This window comes from Sciurus carolinensis, chromosome 3, assembly GCF_902686445.1.
Source record: "Sciurus carolinensis chromosome 3, mSciCar1.2, whole genome shotgun sequence".
NCBI classification, from domain to species: Eukaryota; Metazoa; Chordata; class Mammalia; order Rodentia; family Sciuridae; genus Sciurus; species Sciurus carolinensis.
In genome coordinates this window covers 17,780,518-17,801,640 of record NC_062215.1, presented here as the reverse complement: position 1 = coordinate 17,801,640, position 21,123 = coordinate 17,780,518, and the positions used below count along the sequence as shown (strand labels likewise).

Genomic DNA, 21,123 nt, shown 5'->3' with positions numbered 1-21,123 from the left:
GGGATTACAGGGGAACACCACTGTGCCCAGCTCCATCATTTTCTTCTTTTATGTTTTTTCCCCAGTCTGAGGATCAAACCCAGGAGTACTCAACCACTGAGCTACATCCCCAGCCTTTACATTTTTCATTTTGAGACAGGATCTCACTAAGTTACTGAGATCCTCTGGTCTCAGCTTTCTAAGTAGCTGGGATTACAGGTGGGTACCACTGTGACTGACTTATCATCTTTAAAAACAATGTCTCATTTCTCTGACAGGTTTTACTGGAATCGCAGTGTTCATTAATTCAGTGGTCATTGGCCCTTGTGTCTACCTTTATTATTCAGGATTCAGTTAAGAGCTGGTCTTCTGAGCTGTAATTTACCCCGTGGTAAGATGGAGGCAGCCATGTTTTGCACCACCTTGTCCTGGACACCCCTCCCCTCCCACATGTATGCACCCTTACAGTGAGAGGTATATACCTGGTCCATGGACACATAGCTCATCCACCGGCTGGACAGACAGAAATTCTGGACTCAGGCACAAACTCTACCCCATTTAGGATGAGCTAGGAAAGGCAGACTCTGTTTCTTGGGAGTTTTAATTTGGAAAGATGGTTAGGGTAGCACTTGAGACTAATAAGAATTGTAAACACTTGAGATACTGATATGTAAAAAACGTTAACTAAGCCTCACTGTGTGTGTCAAGTTTGAAGTAATATAAATATGTCCAAATAGTAACCTGGAGCTGCCTAGAATCCTCATCCAGACTCTGGGAAGCCCAGCAGGGCAAGGATTTCTATTCTTGCTTTCTCCCCAGCTCTGTCTTTTGATCTGACACTCTTCTTAAGTCACAATACAGAGAGAAATGCTTATCTTCATTTTCAGTAAGGATCTTTGGGAGGTAAGTTGGTAGGGCATCAAGGGAATGGGGTCTCTTGCCCAGCATCAGCTAACTGATCAACCAGATGAGGAACTGATAAGCACTCACTTTGTTTGGACTCTAAGCAGCAAAACCTGTTGTATTGCTCCTCTGGGGGACTCAGTACTATTCTTCCATGGTTGGTGCTATTCTCCATCTCATAATACTGGACTGCCAGCATTTTTTTTTTTTTTTTTTTTTGTAGTCAGTAGGATTATCAATTCTTATTCATTCAGACTTTCTTTTACTTACTGATGTGTTTAAGGCTCACTGACCTGCTAATCATGTGGGGAGGTGGGCAGGCAAAAGGACAGTCAGTGTAGGTAATAAATGGCTGATTCAAGAGGAAATAAAATACTAATACTTCCAGAGAACTTCCCCTCCTCCAACCTGTTGCCATGGTTACCTGCCTCCAGGGACTTGTTCCTCCCTGCAAAGAGTTGCTAATGAAAGCCCCCAGGGCTGCTCCCTTCCTGCTTGTATCCCTGGAAGGCTCTCTTCCCACCTTTTGGCCCATCTTTTGGCCCACCTTTTGGTCGTGTAGGCAAGATGACAGGAGGAGGAAGCATGAGAAGAAAGGAAATCTAAGATGTGTAAAAGGGCAGGACACCCACACTCCCTCAGGCACCAGCTTGGACCCTCTCCTCTGCAGTGTCACCTCTGTCCCTCTCTCTCTCTGTTCTGTCCTTTAAATAAAACTTTTTGTGCTTGCCTGAGGGTTTCTCGGGTGTTCAATCTTCAACACCAGGGGAACGGGACTCAATCCTGATTCTCAACATTGGTATCATCTCTGAAGGTCCCACTGACATCGGTTACTGAGGTAAGCTCCTTCGCAAACACCCCACATCTTTCTGAGGACAATAATGGGTACCTGTCAGCTAATTAAATGCAGTTAGTGCAAGCTGCCATTCTACAAGACTAGGGTGACAGGATTCATGGCCTAGGTGGCTCCTAATCACCTGTCCTGCAGGTCAGGCATGTCGGGTTCTGCCAGAACTGTTTCTCATTGTCCTGTCCAGGCTCAGAGCACTTTTGGCTTGGGTACACAGTGTCTCTAATCCCCGTTTGCCTTTGGATGTGTGCAAATGGACAAAGGGTTGGAAGAACTGCGGGGTTCTGGCCAGGGCCATTCCCTGGTGAACCTCAAAGGTTTCTCCCCCTACTCCTCTCCCAACTGCCCCTATGGGGAATCCTGTGGTGACTGGTCCATTGAGTGGTACTGGCAAAAGCCCCAGTGATACACCTGCCTCTGAATGAGCAGTTTCCCTCACTCGCTTCCCCCAAGCACTCCCCTCCCCTGGCCGATCAGACTCTAGGGTTGAGAGGGACACAGAATGGTTTGTAAGGAAATGCCTGGGTTCCCTTTGTTCACAGCCTTTACAAGCCTGTAGGGATTTCCGTTGTCATTTCTGTGCTCCTGTGTGCTTGTCGAGCTTCTTTGACTACAGAAAGGGATATTTATACCCACAACCCTCTGAAGATTCCTTTGGCCCATGGTGAGTGTAGACTTCTTATTCCAGCCTTCACCCCTAGAGTTCTTCTACTGCCAAACCTGGTCTCAATACCAACTCTCTATTTGATAGAGAATCATGGCCATCAGTGGGAAATATGAATTTTAATACCATTCTACAGCTCAGCCTCTTCTGTAAAAAGGAAGAAAATGGTTCGAGGTTTCTATGTGCAGTCCTATGTAAGGACTTCTCAGACCTTGTTTAAAAAACCTAAATTGTGCCAATCCTCCATTCTAAGTGAGGCCAAATCCCCCCAGAAATTCATTAACCAATGGGAGACTCCACACATACAGATCAAGATTCACTACAAAAGGGGTCCTGTGTTCTCCCAGGGAATTACAAGTCACATGGTGAGGGTGGATAATCCAGAGGCTTGCATTTTTTTCATGGTCACCCATGAAAAAGCACATGGGTTATGATCAGACTGGTAAGGCAGCAGGTAAATCCAGAGGTCATGCTTGGAAGGAGGGGTGGAAACTGCTGACTGCTAGAGGCTCCAGCATTTGGGAGACGTCTCCTAACCAAAGAGATAGTTCCTCAGTGCAGGCACCTATGGGTTCTGCTCTTTTGTTCAGTTCCTTTTTGTTGTTCAGAGGGGAGCCTCGTCCTCAAGTATTAATGGGAGATAATGTCTCATAATTATCTCCATCCAAATCTGGCCTGATTACTGACAGGGGGAATGATAAAAGGGTCTCCAGAAGAAAAATGGTTAAACTGCCCTATGCATGAGGTTTTGCCTCTCAAGCTCAAAACTGTATCTTCCCTTACTTAGCATCTGCCAGATCTCTATCTCTCCAAGGCTTGCATTTGAAATGTAAGTTGCAGGGGCCTGCAGAGCTTGCAAGACTCACAAGGTTTGCAGAGAAATGATTGAGACCTAAGCGGGGGGCTGGGCGGGGGGAGTGTTACTTTTAAATTCAAGTTGCTTGTGGGACCTAAGTAGCTGACTCTCTTATCTCCTTTTGCAGTCTACCATGCTGCTTTCTTAACAAGTTCCTCCCTAAACACTACAGCACAGGGAGGGAAAATGGAATGATCTCATATATATAAGTCTTCTTTACCTTGAGAATCGTTACCTAAGGATTTCAGGGCTCTCATTCTTTCAATATCTGAACTGACTCTAATCTAAGCCAGAAATGCACTCTGATCTGATAAGGATGTTCTGCATTCTCCTTTACTAGAGCAATTATGACTTTGTCATTTTGTTTAGAACTCCTGTTTAAAATTCTGCATGTTTGAGCTCATGGTTTCATGGTGAATTCACATTTGATCCTGTGCCCCTAAATTAATATATTTTTCTGATTAGTCTTTTTTAACTATAGATGTTTTTTACACTCTGTCTTTGTTCACAGGCCAGTTTTCAAAGGTTAGCTCTCAAAGTCTTTGGGAAAATCTCCTTCCCAAAATTCTAAAAAAGATATATAGTATTGGTGTTGTGAATAAATTTGATAGCCATCAAGGACAAGTGGCCACCTGAACCTTTGGTTTCAGTGTCCACCATGGCTACCAGACTTTACACCTAGCATTTCCAACTGTAGAGATCTGCCCTATGTTTAAGTCATAATATAAAAGACTGATAGGCTCTATTTTAATTTCTAACAGGTGGAATCTAATAGAGGTTTTAATAAACATCTGTTGCCTCCAACCTGTGGAGTTACACCTCCAAACTGCTACAAGATCTTTGTTTCATGTTTTATTATGTGTGCAACACCTGTGTATTGTATTGTGTCTACATGTGTGCTTATGTCCACATATCATGTACATGGTATCAAAATTGGCATATAGATAAATGAGCACTCATAAATAAATTTAAAGGAAAAATGGATCCAAATGCCTTTTAGTTCACATGACTTAAAGTGTTCAATTTAAAGACAGATGAGAATAAAGATGTCTTTAAAATTGCTAACAAGTTTTTCTAGATGGTCAGACAACTAATAGAGTGTTGATTTCTATAGAATGTCTAGAATGTAATATCTATTGCTTTTAGGATTTTTCTTCAACAAGGAAGAGATAGCTAGTACTGCTCACTACATTTGTCTGATATCTTGGTTTTTACAGTTAGAAATGAGTAAATTAGATTTAATATCAATGGGGTTAATCTTCATAAATGTGTTTGTTAGAGACATTTGATTAATTTACAAAGTGCTAAAACATCAACTGCCAAATATAAAATCAAGTACTCTTGACTTCTTAAATTCCATGAGAATATATTTAAACATTAAATGTGTTTTTATAAATTGGTAAATGGAAAAAGGTTTACGATTGCTTTGTTTTTGTGTCTTTACTAAAAACATTACTAAGTGTTAAAGTTCTATCAGGTGAAATTTATATACGAGTATAAGAGGTCTCAGTTGGATTTCAATTAAAATACTATAAGAACATAAACATATTTCATCTTATTAAAATGGAATAACATCTAAATTCAAAATTTTATAAGGGTTGTTTCAGAATGTGAATTTAAAACAGGGGTAAACAACCAGAAAGGATATATAAGAAGGTTCTAGGTATGGAAATACGTTTTAATATGAAAATAGAAGAAAAAATAAATTTTTCTGGATGAGAAAGTCTTTGTGTGGTAAAAAGTTGTAAAATGTCTAAGTAAGTTGCAAAAAGTTTATGGAGAGCAAATTTCAAAAAGTTCATGTGTAACTAAGTTGGTTATGTATATAAGTAGCACAATTAATTAAAGTTATTGAAGGTTTTTCCCTAAGGTCAAATATTAATGTACTAATATAAACCAGAGTTTAATCTTCTATGGGTTGAAGTAACAAAGATTTCTTAAAACATTAATCTGCTCTTATCTATCAAGATAATTTCTTGTGTCTGTTAAGTTTTATTATTTAGAGGAACTAGTCTGGTTAAACAACAACTGCTAATTTATAGTATTCCACTACATTACAGATCCTGAATTTTTCTTTACAACTGAACTTGGTTCATATAAGAACATCATTGTAATTGTGGTGCTGTTACTGGCCTCTTTGTGTACTAAATGTATTTGTATCTTCCAAGTATACAAATCTTTTTTTGTGTGTGGATGGGTACCAGGGATTGAACTCAGGGGCACTGGACCACTGAGCCACATACCCAGCCCTATTTTGTATTTTATTTAGAGAAGGGGTCTCACTGAGTTGCTTAGCACCTCACTTTTGCCGAGGCTGGCTTTGCACTTCCCATCCTCCTGTCTCAACCTCCTGAGCCACTGGGATTACAGGTTTATGCCACTGTACCTGGCTATATAAGGTTTTAAATATAAGGTTTAGAAGCCCACTTCAAATTAAACTTTAAAGATTTGGGATTATAAAAATTATGTTTCTTAGTTCATAGCTATTATTACAGACTAAATATGTTTTTACTCTTGTTAATTTCATTTTGTGTTTTCCTTGTAAACTTTATAACTACTATCTGTTAGTGTCTTACAGAAGTATAACTTCTAATATAACAACCTGAATTAATTTGAACTAACAGGCCATCACCTACAGGACAGACAGGATGTAAGGCTAACTTCTATTACTAATACAGACCCCAATTAAATAGAAGGGGTAAATAATTGTAAAGTTATAGACATTATAACTTTAGACATTAAAGTTAAGACATTAAAGTTAAGTACTCTAAGACTGCTGAAACTGGCAGGCTAAATGTTTAAGACTAAAGTTTAGAGACTAAAGTTAAGAAAGCACTTGCCCTCTGGGGTCAGCTTGAACCCAGGGAATAAAGGGACTTCTCTAAGGGATTTGCAAATCTGGGCCTCATGACATCTGATCATGGGGATTAATGAGACCCTGTACAACAGAAAGCTGACCAGTGCACGTGCTGCAAGGAGGAGGGTCATTGTAGAGGGAGATGTCCCTGATGCTTCCAAGGGAAGCCATGTGGTCAATAAGACCCTGACCCATCCTGGCAGACGACACCAAAGGAGCTAAGAAGATGCTCTCAAGTTCCCAAGAGTGACCCCCTAAGGGAACTTGGCTGAATCTTAACAATAGATAGGAACAAGGTCAATTTGACCAGCTTGGTCTTAAATACCTAGCAAAAACAGTTATAACCAAAGTACAACCATATCTGGGCATTTAAAAGAGAAAGACAATAGTTCTTTCAACCTAAGATTTACATTTGTGTTAGCCCCATCAAGAGTAAGTAAGACTGGAGGCTACAAAAGAGGGATTCTTAGGAGTGCCTGATAACTATCAAAAGAGACTATTAAGAGTCAGAAGTTTTTTTAGTCAATAGTCAATTAAAGGCCTACAAATCTTCCTAATCTTCTCCACAAGTAGGCCTGATCTGTATTTGCTAGTATGATTATCTAGCCCTAAGTGACAGATATAAAGGAATCTCTACTGAACACAAAGGATATGCTAATAAAAAGTATTTTATAAAAATCAGATGACATTAGATATCTGAACATCTTATGGGGGCATCTTGACATTATAAAAACTAAGTATTGTGTTTACATTCTTTAACTCTGGCAATGTACTAATAGCCTTAAAGATTTACATTCTTAAATAGAGGCCATGTCCTTACTGGCTCTCACACCTCCCGGTGAGAGATTACTGTTTTCTTTCATCTTCATGATGTTCATTGACATGTTCCAGATGCTGTGATGTTTATTTCATACTAATCTTATTCCGGTACTTGTCTTTTTCTCTCATAGAAGGACCCACCTCTCAGAAGACTTTATAGCCTGTTGCCTCCAAATCATATTTTACCACTGACCCCTCAACTGACCCAAAACATTCCCAAAAGGGAAACCCAAACTGCTTGCCTCATGTCACCCCTCTCAACCTGAAGCAGCCAGAATAGTCATCGTCCATTTCCCCTTACAGCAGTAAAGGTTCTGTTCTCAAGAGGGTAGATTGAGGCTGGGGGGCAAAAGGACAGTCAAAGTTGGTAATAAATGATTGGGTCAGGAAGATGGGGGCTGATTCAGGAGGAAATAAAATACTAATACCTCCTTCTCCTCCAAACTATTGCCAAGGTTACTTGCCTCCAGGGAATTGTTCCTCCCTGCAAAGAGTTGTTAATGAATGCCCCTGGGCCACTCCCTTCCTGCCTGTACTTCTGGAAGGCTCCTTTCCCACCTCTTGGTCATGTAGGCAAGATAAGGGGAGGAGGGAGACCTGGGAAGGAAAACTAAAATATATAAATGGTCAGGACACCCCCATTCCCTTGGACACCAACTTAAGAGTCTCTCTCTCTCTTTCTCTCTCTCTTCTGTTCTTTAACTAAAAACTTTCTGTGCTTACCACAGTGTTTCTCAAGTGTTCAGTCTTCAAAACCAGGGAAAAAGTACTCAATCCTGATTCTCAACACCGGTATCACTAAATGTGATTTATTAACAACTTTGTCTCTGAGGATGGGAGTGGAGGAATGCTTGCATCTTTTTGCAAATTATCACTTGTAATCCTGCAGTTGTACATGATGATGGATGAGGCAGGAAGTGGACAGGTTTGGGGCTGGGTGGAGTTGGAGGGAGCTGAGCACACGTGACCCTAATTGGGGTCAGCAGAGGCTGAGGCAGTCCATGAGAGTGGAGAAGTAGCCCTACACATATGTTTTCCAAAATAAAGGCCCAAGGAGGACAATCTTGGGAAATCACTGCTCTTACATGTTCTATATCCTATCCTACTAGTTGTCCAAGGGTCAGAATTTTAAAAAAGAAAATCCAATAAACCAATATTAATTTTCTACCAGCTTGTAAGGGTGGAGAATCCCCTGCCCAAAACAGAGCATATGTTTGCACCTGAGTTTGAAGGATTGGGAAGAAAGGCAGAGCTTGGCCCCCCAGTGCAGCAGGTTCAGTGATTCAAATATTCTGGCAGCCCCAATACCCAATGAGAGAGGCCAGAAGGTGGAAGATTCTTGTGGGCAGGAGGTCAGGTATGTTGGAACAATTGTTTCTTGATGAACCAGAAAAAGAGTTCACCAGAACAACTGATATTTGATTTAGAAATCCAGGGCTGGGATTGTGGTTCAGTGATACAGCACTTGCCTAGCACGTTTAAGGCACTGGGTTTGATTCTCAGCACCAGATATAAATAAATGAATAAAATAAAGGTCTATCAATATCTAAAAAAAAAAAGAAAAAAAGAAATCCAACCCCTTGAAGATGATGTGTTTTCTGGCTCTCTGAAGCTGATTTTTTATACTGGGGGCAGGAGGCCTAGAAATGCTTTCCAACCTTGTTCACACACCCGCTTACAGAAGCATGGCTGCCACAGAGGATTCTGGTTTCAGACCAGCTCTTCTTGCCTATGCCTTTGTTGTCTGTACACATATATTTAACTATTTACATTTTACTTTTTACTACATGTATTGGGAGCCACCTATGAACCGTGTTGTGAACTGAGTGATGTTCAAGCCATTAGGCAAGGATCCCCCAGTTTGAGAATGCCTGCATCACACCCGCACCCTGACCTAGCTCACAGCTCCAAGTTCAAAAACAGCTTCCCGGAGATGGGCGTAGCCTTCCAAACAACTTGTTTACCGCAAGACCCCTGCCACACTAAGAAGCAAGCACGAAAACAAGACTCCTCCCACACTGAAACCTCATACCTGCTGATCCCCTTTGATCTGTGTTGCTATAATAAAGCAAGCACAGGCTTTTTCTTGTTGGAGCCAGACCCTTCTGGTCAGCTCGACCCGCCATGCCCCTGCTTTAAAAATATTCTTGCTTTTTGCCTTTATTTTCTGATATATCACTTTCGTAGCTTTTATTTCATAGCCAGCCCATCCCTCTGGTGGGTACCCACTCCCTTACCCATGTGGGATGTGAAAGAGACACACATATAAAATTGTGAATTTTATACCTTTTTAATATGAGAAAAATAAGTACTTTACAAGCACTGACAAGAAACCAATATTAGAAAATAAAATTTGCCAGTTGTCTGAGGCAGGACAGATTTACTCTCCGCCCTCTTCACCGCCCTCAGCAGAGGCTGGGGCAGAGGTCTGTGATGGGGCTTCCATATCCCTGGGAAAAGAACAAGGCCAAGGCTGTCACTCTTGAAAGGAGCAATCAAGCTTTTCCTTACCTCTTCACTTTAGAATTTTACACCCCCAGCCACTTACCCAGCATCCTTATTGAAAATCTCGTCCTCATCAGAGGAGTCCTTGTCATGTAGTTTCTGTGCCATGTTTTTCTTACGTGTGGCATTGAGAGGTCTGTACATATCCCTAAGCCAAAGTGGCCGCCTTAACCAGAAAAAGCCCTCCTAGAAAAGAGAAGGGGGAATATTAATTCTGCTTTCCCTGCCTGCCCTGGCCATACCACTGGTCCTCCTCAAATTTACCTGATTTTCGCTATCCGTTGAGCCTCTCCTACACAGAAATCCAAAAAAGCCCCTGCGGGGGAAGCACACGCACGAGACAATTAGTGATGGATGCCATTTTTTCGTGTCTTTTTGCAATGTACACCTCTGGTCTTAACAGGACAAAGCCTGTACCTTAGTTCATGAACACAATGAGCAAAATCACTCTAGACTGGTTCCTGAAAACAATTCCCTGAATGCTGGGCTACCAGAACTCTCTGTGTGTGTTCCAAAGGGCCACACAAGTATGGGCAGGATTGACAACCCTGCTTACCATCTTGGCTAAGTACCTTGTGCAGTGCACAACCATACTGGGCCCAAGTATTTTACTCCAGAGCCTTTCACATCAGTTCTCTTTGGATTTAAGTCTCACATGCATCATTCATGGTGGGGGGCGGGCAGGGTGGCTGTTGAGGGGGAAGGTGTTTCTATTTCCTAGGTGCTTTATCCTACAAGTTGAATCACATCAAGCAAATGCCAAAGTCCAATTAGTAAAGTTGTCTAGCTTACAGATTTCCATACTGCAGGCTGTCACTTATGATTGAGTTGTAAAATAAGTTTGGACACATAAGATATCCTTTCTGAATATAAACAAAAAAGAATCAGCGAGCCTTGTTTCAGAAACTATTGATGTTTACATTGGTATGTAACTACTAATCCATGATATCAAATGTAGCTTGCAGTCCAAGTGTGGGTGTAATTAATGGAGAAGCACCTAGCTGAAGAGGAACCTTTCTTTGACACTAGCGGTGTGACCACAGGGCAAGATATTTCCCCTTTCTTCTTCTCTGTTTCTTATTATAAAAGGAAGAGACAAACTACTGTCTCTAAGGTCCCTATTAAAATTCTATGAAATCTGGAGAGTGGGTGTGAGAAGGTGATCAGTAGGGCAAGAAGGTAAAGTTTTCCCATCATTCTAGAGGAAGGACTCATACATTCTACCTCCAACAGCCTTGAAGGGGAACAGCCCTGCACGCGAACACCCCAAGGCCTTCCCTCCCCTGAAAGCCTTCCGGAAGGGCGCTGGTTGGGTCTGATGCATATGAACAGTGGGAGCAGGCACAGCCCAAACCTCTCGCCCTCCACTCTATTTCCTTAAGGATGGTGAAAGCAGATGCTTCCCTGCTAGCACGGGTTACCTCAGCAGGCTGGGGAACTAGTTTTCCTGGAGCCAGGGGAGACATGAGAGGAAGTATTCTTCCTGCCTTTAGCAGTTTCCTCACTGTAAGATGAGGGAATTGAAATAAACAAGTTCTAAAATTCTCATTTAAAGACTGCTAGGCTCATATTTACCTTGAGGGCCTTTCTTTATCGTCTTGTGATGCTGTTTTATGGGAATAAATCTGTTTTGGAAGAAAATAGAGTCATAAGTATCCATCACCATGACCACTAAACTCTAAGTCTCTATTCAATCCTTTTATTCATTTTGTCTCATTTACTCAGTGAAATGATAACTTTTCTGAGGGCAGGAATTTTATCCTGTTGAGAGTTCTCTGACTCTTCCACAGTACCTAGTTTAGGGTCTTGCATGCAGTTGGCACTTAATATATTTTATTGACTGTTTTAGATAAAATTCAACAGATAATGACAAATAAAAACTCTTAAAAGTAGGAAAAGAAAGAAACAACCTCAACTTGATAAACATGTCTACCACCACCCTAAACAACAGTGTTGTTTTAAAATCAAGAACAAGAGTAGGATGCCTGTTATTGCTGCTGTTCAACCTCATGGAGGAGATCCTAATCAATGCAGTATGAAAAATAAATGGGGCAGGGATAGGGTTGTGGCTCAGTGGAAGAGCACCTCCCTAGCATGTGTGAGGCATGGGGTTCGATCCTCAGTATCACATAAAAATAAATAAAACAAAGGTATCATGTCCATCTACAACAAAAAATATTTTTAAAAAATAAGTGGAGCATAAGAATTGGAAAGGAAGAAAGGAACTGAAACTATATATCGAAATTTATATCAAAATGGATTCTACTGTCATGTATAACTAAAAAGATCCAATAAAAAATCCATATAGTAAAAATACTAAAATTCAGCTGGGTGTGGTGGCACGCATCTATAATCCCAGCAATCTGGGAGACCAAGGCAAGAAGATCACAAGTTCAAGGCCAGTCTGGGCAACTTTGAAAGACCCTGTCATAAAATAAAAAATAAAAAGGACTGGGAGTTCAGCTCTGTGGTAGCATGCCCCTGGGTTCAATCCCAGGTACTGCAATCAATCAATCAAACAAACAACTAAAGAAAACTCTAGAATTCTTCTGAGGTACATTAAGAAGAAATGAATGTATGGCATGAGATAACATGTTCCTAGAATGTAATAAAGATGTTAATTCTCAAATTAATCTTCAAATTCAGTGTAGTCCTATTCAAACTCCAAGATAATTTTTGTTTTTGTTTTACAAAAACCAGCCAACTGACATTTGGTGGAGAAAATATATAAGAATAGCTGTGAAATGTATGAAAATGATCAGAAGAGCAGGAGCTTGCCCTACCAAATATATAGCTTGAAATATGTTATAAAGCAACTGGAATCAAGCGGTGTGATGCTAGTACTGTACAGGAAATGACACCTGGGTCAGTGGGAAGAGGATCCAGAGAAAGACGGTATTTCACATCAGTGAAGAAAGAATGAACCGTTAGAATTGTTTTAAAACAAGATATTCACATGGAGGGGGGAAGATTCCTTACCTCAACCATACTAAAATAAAACACAAATCCCAGGAGGATTAAAAATATAAATTAATTCTAAAAATTATATAAAAAATTATAAATACAAATGCAATGTTAGAAAAGCACTATTAGAAAGTATCCGGAATTACCTTTGTTCCATGAGGTAACAGAGGCCTCTCTCACAAGGGCACATCCATGGCCACAAGGCAGTGCTGTGACTGTGGTGGGTGGCTTCTTGACTAGAAATGCACCTACTCTTCACAGCCCCGCCCCTTTCGACTGCATTGCCTTTTTTCTTATGGATATGTAAAACTCTTTTTATACCAAATATGTTAGTCCTGACAATGATTTGCAGGGTTTTTTTGCTGTATTTCAATGTTTCAAATATTTCCCAGTATTTTTCCCTTAAAGAGGCAAACAGGCTTTGCAGCAGGGGAACTGGACTTTTGTTCTTGGTTTGCCACTGAGGCTGTAAGTTGATCTCCTTTCCTTCATTTGTAAAAGAGGGTTTATGATATTCTCCTACAGGATTTTTGTGAGGATGAAATCAAGTAACATGTGGGAACTGTCTGTCCTATGCTTAGCATCTGTAAGTACTGTTTGCTAATGGCACCAGAGATGGTGTCGTCACTTCTACCAAAGGTATGCCTGTGGCACCAGACTTGGAAAGCTCTTTTCCACCACGAGATTATAAAAAAAATATATATATATATATATTGCTTCTATTTTCTTCTAAAGCTTTCATGGCTTCTTTCTGTTCTTTTTTTTTTTTTAAACATTTACTGAAACATGTTTAAGGTGAGAAGTAGGCATCTTTTGTTACTTGCCCCCCAAATAGTTAGGTATCTGTTCTATTACCGTTAATTCATTTTCCTCCCAATGATTTGAATATTAAAAGGTGACATTTTAAGTCTTAGAGGCTGAAGTGTAGCTTAGTGGCAGAGCATACCCAAGGCCCTGGGTTTGATTCCTAGCACATAACATGCATGTATATAAATATATGCAAATATCTTAGGATCACTTGGGTCTGTCTATTGCTGAGCTCTGTATGCTACCTTCAGATACTGGATTTATATGATTCCTCATTGTGGAATTCACATAATACCTCATTTCTCTTCTTTTGAACACCATATTGCCTACTACAATAGTATCTACTGCTACTATATGCTCCCTGTCTTCATGGAGTTTATCATCTAAGTAGGAAAAGGAAATAATAAAAATATAAACAAACACAAATATAAGGTTGAATTGTACATAAAATTTTTTGTTTGTTTGATTTTGGTACCAGGGTAACCCAGGGGCACTTAACCACTGAGCCACATCTCCAGCATTTTTGTTTATTTTGAGACAGGGTCTTGCTCAGTTGCTTAGGGCCTCACTAAGTTAACTGAGGCAGGCTTTGAACTGGCAATCCTTCTGCCTCGGCCTCCTGAGCCACTGGGATTGCAGCTATGTGATACTGCACCCAGGTGTACATACAAATTTATAAATCAGTATAAAAGTTTACAGAAATTTCAAGAAAGGTCACATGCCACCCAGAGATGCAGATTGAACCATCTGTGCAATGGCCAGTGATCATCTTCCCAGAGGCTTTTGCAAACTGACCCCATGCATAAGCACCTCTTAGGCTCAGAAATTTGACTCTGTCCTCACTAAGAGAGGACTTACTTATTCCCTTCTGACAAGTCTCACTTTATGGATACCACAGGACTAACCCAAAATCAGAATGCCAGATAATCACCTGACAGTAAGAAATACTTCTGTTCCACAAACAGAACATCTGTCTACACCATAAGGGAATTGCTTCTTTATAGAGATGCCTTTAGGGCACACTCAGGCACAATAGGAAAGCTACTTGGTGAGAACAGAATTAGAACAAAAGGGCTGAGGTGGACAGATCCATCCATCTTCCCTCCTGGTCAGAGGTTACCTGGTCAGTGGAACTGACTCCACACCTGCCCAGGATCCATTGCTACTCTCGCAAAATGTTAGGATGGGCACTAATCACACCAGTTTCTTTTTCATCTTTTCTGTGCTTTTACTACTGACCAGCTCTCCTGTAGACAAGCATATTTTTCTTTTTTTTTTTTTAGTACTGGGGATTGAATCCAGGGGCACTCTACCACTGATTTACTTTCCCAGCCCTTTTATTTTTTTATTTTGAGAAAGGGTCTTGCTAAGTTGCCCAGAATGGCCTCGAATTTGTGATCCCCCTGCCTCAGGCTCCTAAGTCACTGGCAATGTAGGTATGTGCCACCACTCCTGGCCTGGATGAATTTTTCTGAAGATATGTTAAGACTGTCAGTTTCTATTCAAGTCTGAGCCATCTGATCCTTATATATCTCTGTTCTACTCCATTAAGTTTTGACTTTGGTGTTTCTCTCTTTCTTTTAAAAAAACTGTTTACCAAAATTTTAAGTTCTGAGAGGAGGGTCAAAGCCTCACTATGGCCTCAAGAAATGGAAACAAATCTCATAGCTGGCATAGGCCCAGGAGAACTGGAGTATTCGGAGAAGGCTTTATAAAGAAAGATGAACTTGAGTTGGCTTTTGACAGATTCATAAAACTTCCACAGACATGGTAAAGTAAGGAATTTTAGACGGGCAAGGAATGGGCATGGCGTGACTGGGGTGGGTGGAGGGGTTGCTTTGGCTGGAATAGAGGGCTGCCATGACAGTGGTAAAGGTTAACCCGCTAAGTTGGGTGGTTGAATCGGGAGGGTAGAATCTAGATTGTCAGCTTATTAATGGACTCTTAACATTCTAGCACTTGCCGATTGAGAAAAGTAATAAACCATCATGTAAGCAAACAAAAGGTAAACAGAAGCGGGCACAGGAGCACGTTGTCACTGTGGCCTGCCCTGAAGTGGCTGATGAGAATTCAGCTGCTGTGCCTTAACTGAACACCTAGACAGCGCCTCACACACTAGAGGAGGAGGTGGCTTCGTGGGTCCAGTGAGTCTAGAGGATAGCACTTTTATCTTTTAGCCCTCTCCTTTTATCCCAGGGTGATGACTACTCCTTGAGAGTGAAGTCATCTCTTGTCATTTCAGCATGCGAGTGATTGGTGAGTACATCATATTGTGGACGTGGTTTTGGATTGGGCAGATTTTGCTATGATGTCATCTCTGACCATCTTAGTCTTAATTTCTCAGGAAATTACGGCTTATTCTCTTGGTTTCAATTTCTCAGATATCTCCTGGAAATGAGGTTCCTTTTAAAAATCCATGGAGCTGGGCACAGGGGCATACAACCTGTAATCCCAGTGGCTCAGGAGGTTGAGGCAGGAAGATCGCAAGTTCAAAGCCAGTCTTGGTAACTGAGCAAGGTCCTAAGCAATTTAGTGAAACCCTGCCTCAAAATAAAAAATAAAAGGGCTGGGGATGTTGCTCAGTGGTTAAGCACCTCTGGGTCCAATCCCTGGCACCAAAGTAAATAAATAAATAAATAAAATAAAAATTCCTAGAATATATTTTTCAATAAAAGAACAAAGCATAACTCAGTGTTAGTGACTGAAGAGAAATGTCAAGAAGCAGCAGGGGAAGGAGCTTTGATTTTCAGGGTATATGTTCTAAATCTATTACAGTTATAAGATGTATTCTGGAAACCTGAATTGTTGTCCTTACCTCAATAAGACAGAAAATTATAATCAAAATCATCACTACTACAGTCACAGATATTGCCAAGATGAGTTTGTTGTTATAACCATATCCTGGAACTCCTTTTGTGAGCTAAAAGAAAGAAAGAAAAAGAGTAATTTTTGTTAAGTAAAAAAGAGATGGGAAAGGATGAAAGTTAAGTATTCAAAATTTCCTTTCTTCTAGGTGAATAGCTTGCAGTTTCTTAAAAAACATACCAAATCTAATATGTTACATCTTTTTATCACACATCTTTTTTTTTTCTATTCTTTATCTTGTGTGTTAAGCCCACTTTATTCTCTAATGGAACAAAATGGGGATCTCTGTCTTGGCCAAAGTTATGTGGCCAAGACAAGTGTGAACTAGAAGCCCCTGGTCTGCCTGCTTGGGTGCTTCCATTGTATACCCTAAGTGACGGAAAAGTCTGGGCTTCTTGTTCGATAGTGCCCTCACCTCACTTGTCTCCTCATGCTCTTTCATTTCACCCTGGGCTTCTGTGCTCTCATTGATATAGTTCTCAGTTTTCCACTGGTCTGTATCCCATTCAGCCTTGGACACCTTGATTTCTTGCTGTTCACTGAGAAGCTTCATCAGGAGGCCTGTTCTGGAAATGAGCTTGGCACAGGCCAGTTGCACATAGGTCTCAGAGCAGTCCAATTTCAAAGTCCGGATAACATGAGAAATGAGCCTTCTCACATCATTGTTAGGGATGAGGGACCGCAGTTGCTGGTTTAGCTGAATTTCAAACTGATCACCTGGGGATGCCGTCAATGGGAAAGAGAGGTCTTCAGGCTTGGGTTGTGAGTCAGTGTTCGCATTGAGGTATTCCCATTGTGTCTCATTGGTTTGTTGAACAGTTGGCATTATGTTGAATGCGGTCACAGCGTTATCTGCAGATTCTATAGAAGGGGTCTCATAGGTTGCATTTTCAGAGGTAGTTTCTTCTAACACAGTAGCATTTGTTTCGAAAACATTTCCTTCAGAAGGAATTTTTGCAGTTTGGTTTTCTACAGCAGGGTTTTCTACAGGAGGGTTTTCTATAGGAGGGTTTTCTACGGGAAGGTTTTCTACAGGAAGGTTTTCTACAGGTTCTGAAAGAGCGTTTAATCCTGAGAAAGGATTATCCGGAGAATCCGGGTCTGAATTTGAAAAGACCCCTCGTGCAGGGGAGTTTATGAGGCTCCTTAGGGCGGAGAATGGGAGCCTCTTGGCAAGCATCGGTCTGCTGTGCGAATTATCCTTTCTGAACTTTCGACTCCCTTTGGCCTTGGGTATTCTGCGGGCTGCAAAAGGGTTAGTTTTATGAAAGGTGTGAGTTTTTTTGGAACGTATGATTGGTTTATCAGCCTTCATGCTCTTAACTCTAGCATTTGCATCTTCTAAAACAAAAAGGGTGTAGGTTAAGTCTTTTGTTTTGTTTTTAACCTCAGGCTGGAATTTTGAAATGGTGGAGGGGGGAGACTTGCCCAAGGAGAATTGTTTCAGGAAAGAAGAGACTGCTGCTTTATGTTCACTTGTAAATGAAGGTTCCAGGAGGGAGTTTTCCACTAACTTCCTGGGCCTCCGCTCCATGTGAAGCTGCTCCAGTTCCCTTGGGATTGGTTTCCGGAGGCTACTTTCTTGGGCGATTTTCTCCACAAGTGGCGGGGCACTCTGTTTCCTCCTCCACATGTTCTGCTTTCTCATTTCTCTGAACCGCCTTTTCCGCCTTTTCCATAAGCCTCTGGGCCCCTTGATGACTTTGTTCACTCTCTGCAGTCTTTTCTCTGTATTCTCAATCTCTGCCACATTGTTTTCCTGTGGTTGGGCAGGTTCCAATTTCTTTTGAAAGATCTGGCGTTTAAATTTGGGACCTAAAAGCCTAGACTGCATAAGCATGGCAGTTTTCTCTTTTTTTTAACTTCATCAATTTTTTCCTGAATTTCTGCATCTAACAAATTTTCCAGAAAATAGAGCTTCTTTAATTTGTTTTTATAAGTTGAATTGTTGGATGCAGGTGAAAGAGAGGGGTTCTTTGTATTGTTCTTCAAATATTCCATGGCATTATCTCCATCTTGAACATTTGAAAAAAGCAGTTTAATGAATGGTAATAATGTTGACTCTACATCTTCTAGATTTCCCTCTGAGAAATATGGCAATATGTAATTTAATGCACTAATAACATCACTTTCATCATTGAAGTCTAGCTGCTCATTTAAGAATCCCGAAAAGGTGACACCATTTTTATCTGAAGCTGGCCTTTCAGGCTCAATAGTCAGCTCAGTGCTGGTGTTCTTCTTCCGGGCCTGTAACACCTTCATGAATGCTCCTTCTGCATTCCCTACAGATGCTTCTTGAACTGTCAAAAAAGAAGAGACTGATTTTGATAACAGAAGACTGATGGACAGCTTTTTGACAGTCCACAGCCATACATCCCAGTCAAATATAAGAGTATCGTTTAGAAGGAAGAAAAATAATTTCACACTTAAACCTATGAAATGGCAACAACAAAAAGAGAAAAAGACATCTTTTTGACAAAGTGCTACTTAACTCAGAATATCCCATACTGTGAAGTATAAGGAACTCTGTTTAGAACAGTCAATTGCCCAGTACTCAATAAAAGCCCAAGACTGGAAGAGAAATATTTATCAGCTCTGTGAGCCTCTCTACAGATCAGCTGTGTCTCCTTACATTCACATACCCCATGCTGTCCCGCTGATATTCAGAGGGGGCACAAAGCCTCCTCCTCCCACCTTTTCAGTGTGCCATGCATGTTCTTGCCAGCATCATAGATGATCATGACAAAGGACAAAGCTACTTTGGTCAGAAGCCTGCCCTGTTTTCATATTAGATGTGAAATCTAAATAATTCCGGCTTTACTTGGGGAACAATCCAAAGCTTTGCTACATGAACTCAAGTATACCATTGTGTAGCTGGGTTTTTCTTTCTCCTTTTCTTTGGTACCTGGGATTGAACCCAGGGGCATGTAACCACTGAGCCACACCCACAGGCCTTTTTATTTTTTATTTCGAGTCAGGGTCTCGCTAAATTGCTTAGGGTCTCACTAAGTTACTGAGGCCGGCTTTGACTTAGAATCCTCCTGCCTCAGCCTCCCAAGACCCTGGGATTGGATTCCACCACCAGACTGTAGGTGGTTTCTCCCCAGGAGAACTAAAGTATTTTTGGTGTGGTGAGGGTGTCAGAGGAGGGGGTAAGGATGGTGAGAAAAGAGGAATATGGGCTAGAATTGGGTACAGAAGACCTGGGCACAAGGCTACAAGTCCTTGACACCTCTGATCTTGTTTTCCTTATCTGTAAATGGAGATGAAAAATACTTGTTCTCTGGGGGAAAAGGAAATAATGTGATTGGTGAAAAATTATTTTGAAAAATAAGTTACATTGTATGTAAGTAGCAAAGTGCTATTAGTTATTATTTGCTCCAGATCACTGGTAAAGACCTGTGTTTAAGCTATTTGGATATGAAAGCAACCGCATTTTGGAAGTTATGAAGTTAGTGCTAAAAAACCTAATATAGAGAAAAACATCTGAAAGCACATGAGTTACCTGTGGATAGAAAAGTTTGAGATTCAGAGGAGTTCAGAGTTGGATGGTCTAGGTGTAATATCTGGTTATAGAATCAGAAAGTCCTAGACTTCAAATAAAATATTTATTCTCTTTTTATAAAGTTGCAAAAAAAAAAAAAAAATAGATCTATGTCTGCCCTATAAGGGAGAGGACCCTTGAGACCTAATGCATAAAACCAGCTTACTAACTGCATTGTACTATGTGAATAAGTTATCACTGGAAGACAAAGCACAAAGCAGAAAGCACGGGATGCCACGTGTGGTCATTAATGTTATTCCTTCTCCCTTCCATTCCTTTCTCTTGGTCCTTAGGCACATGGAATAGTTATATTATTAAATTATAGCAGAGAACCTGATTTTTAGCAAGAGTGCAATTCAGAAATTTAGGGAGTTGAATTCTAGACAAATAAATAAAAATAAAGCAATTTCATCATTAGTTTGAAAAATCTATGATCACCAGTAAAAAGCTGAATAACAAAACAAACAAAAGTTAAAGCACTTCTCTCATCAGGCAGTTCAGACTCACGGCAACGGGTGTTGTTTGTCCGACAGGCACTGTCACATCGCAACTTCACTGTCTTGCAGACAACTTCAATATTGTTTTTAAACTGGCAGAGGCAACAGGCCATATGGCTAGGTAAGATCCTATACATGGAAACACAGAAGATTACATTAATGTAATTAATGGAAAAGGAGTTCCTTGAGTAGCAGAAGAGCAGCCCAAGGCTACCACAGGGCAGTGCAGAATGGAGTCTTGATAAATAAAGCCTGGACAAGTTGGGTTAAAACAAATGGCTAACTGCTATTATTATTATTATTATTATTATTATTATTTGGACCAGGGATTTAACCCAGGGGCATTTAACCACTGAGCCACATCCCCAGCCCTTTTTATTTTTTATTTTGAGATAGGGTTTTTCTAAGTTGCTTAGGGCCTCGCTAAGTTGCTGGTCCTGGCTTTGAACTCATGATCCTCCTGCCTCAGCCTCCTGAGCAGATAGAATCACAGGTGTGCACCATGGTGCTGGCATGCTGCTCTTGAATATTGTAAATAAATTGGAAGGAGGAGAGGGGTGCCCACCAGAAGGGTAAGCATGGCAGTGGATGTGGTAGGCCTAAATGAAACAGAGATTAGAATTGGGTGACATTAGGAAGCATCTCCTTTCAAGTCAGTCTTGCTCTGGGTTAGTAGTACATAAGAAGGTAGACTTCTAAGAAGGGTCTGAATAAGTCTCCAACTACTGGAGTCCATTTCTCAATTCCTGTCGGGAGTGGTAAATGTTAGACATTTACTCTGGGCATAAAAAATAGCTTAGTTCAACTCACACTGTGTGGTTAAACAACAGCAGAGATCACATTGGCCAAATCTGGATACTCTGAGCATGTAAAAGAATAAAGAGGGGTTGGGGGTGAAGCTCAGTGGTAGATGTATGCCTAGCATGCTCAGGGCCCTGGGTTTGACCCTCAGTCCTGTGAAAATAAAAAAATAAATAATAAATAAGGTATAACATAAACTAAAGAAGAATCCA

The 21,123-nt window shown here is 40.8% G+C and overlaps 1 protein-coding gene across 1 annotated transcript in view; it reads right to left on the bottom strand.

The window, feature by feature from the left end:
* Positions 1-9,260: 9,260 nt before the first annotated feature.
* LOC124979247 (leucine-rich repeat-containing protein 37B-like) overlaps positions 9,261-21,123 on the bottom strand; it is a 56,766-nt gene continuing 44,903 nt past the window's right edge. The window contains exons 11-18 of the mRNA XM_047543769.1: positions 20,121-20,239; positions 18,229-18,369; positions 16,485-16,789; positions 16,020-16,124; positions 11,009-11,058; positions 9,698-9,749; positions 9,477-9,619; positions 9,261-9,378 (exon numbers count right to left, since the gene is read on the bottom strand). Coding sequence (XP_047399725.1) covers positions 9,309-9,378; positions 9,477-9,619; positions 9,698-9,749; positions 11,009-11,058; positions 16,020-16,124; positions 16,485-16,789; positions 18,229-18,369; positions 20,121-20,239 — 985 coding nt within the window. The 3' untranslated portion in view covers positions 9,261-9,308. The remainder of the gene's footprint in view (positions 9,379-9,476; positions 9,620-9,697; positions 9,750-11,008; positions 11,059-16,019; positions 16,125-16,484; positions 16,790-18,228; positions 18,370-20,120; positions 20,240-21,123) is intronic.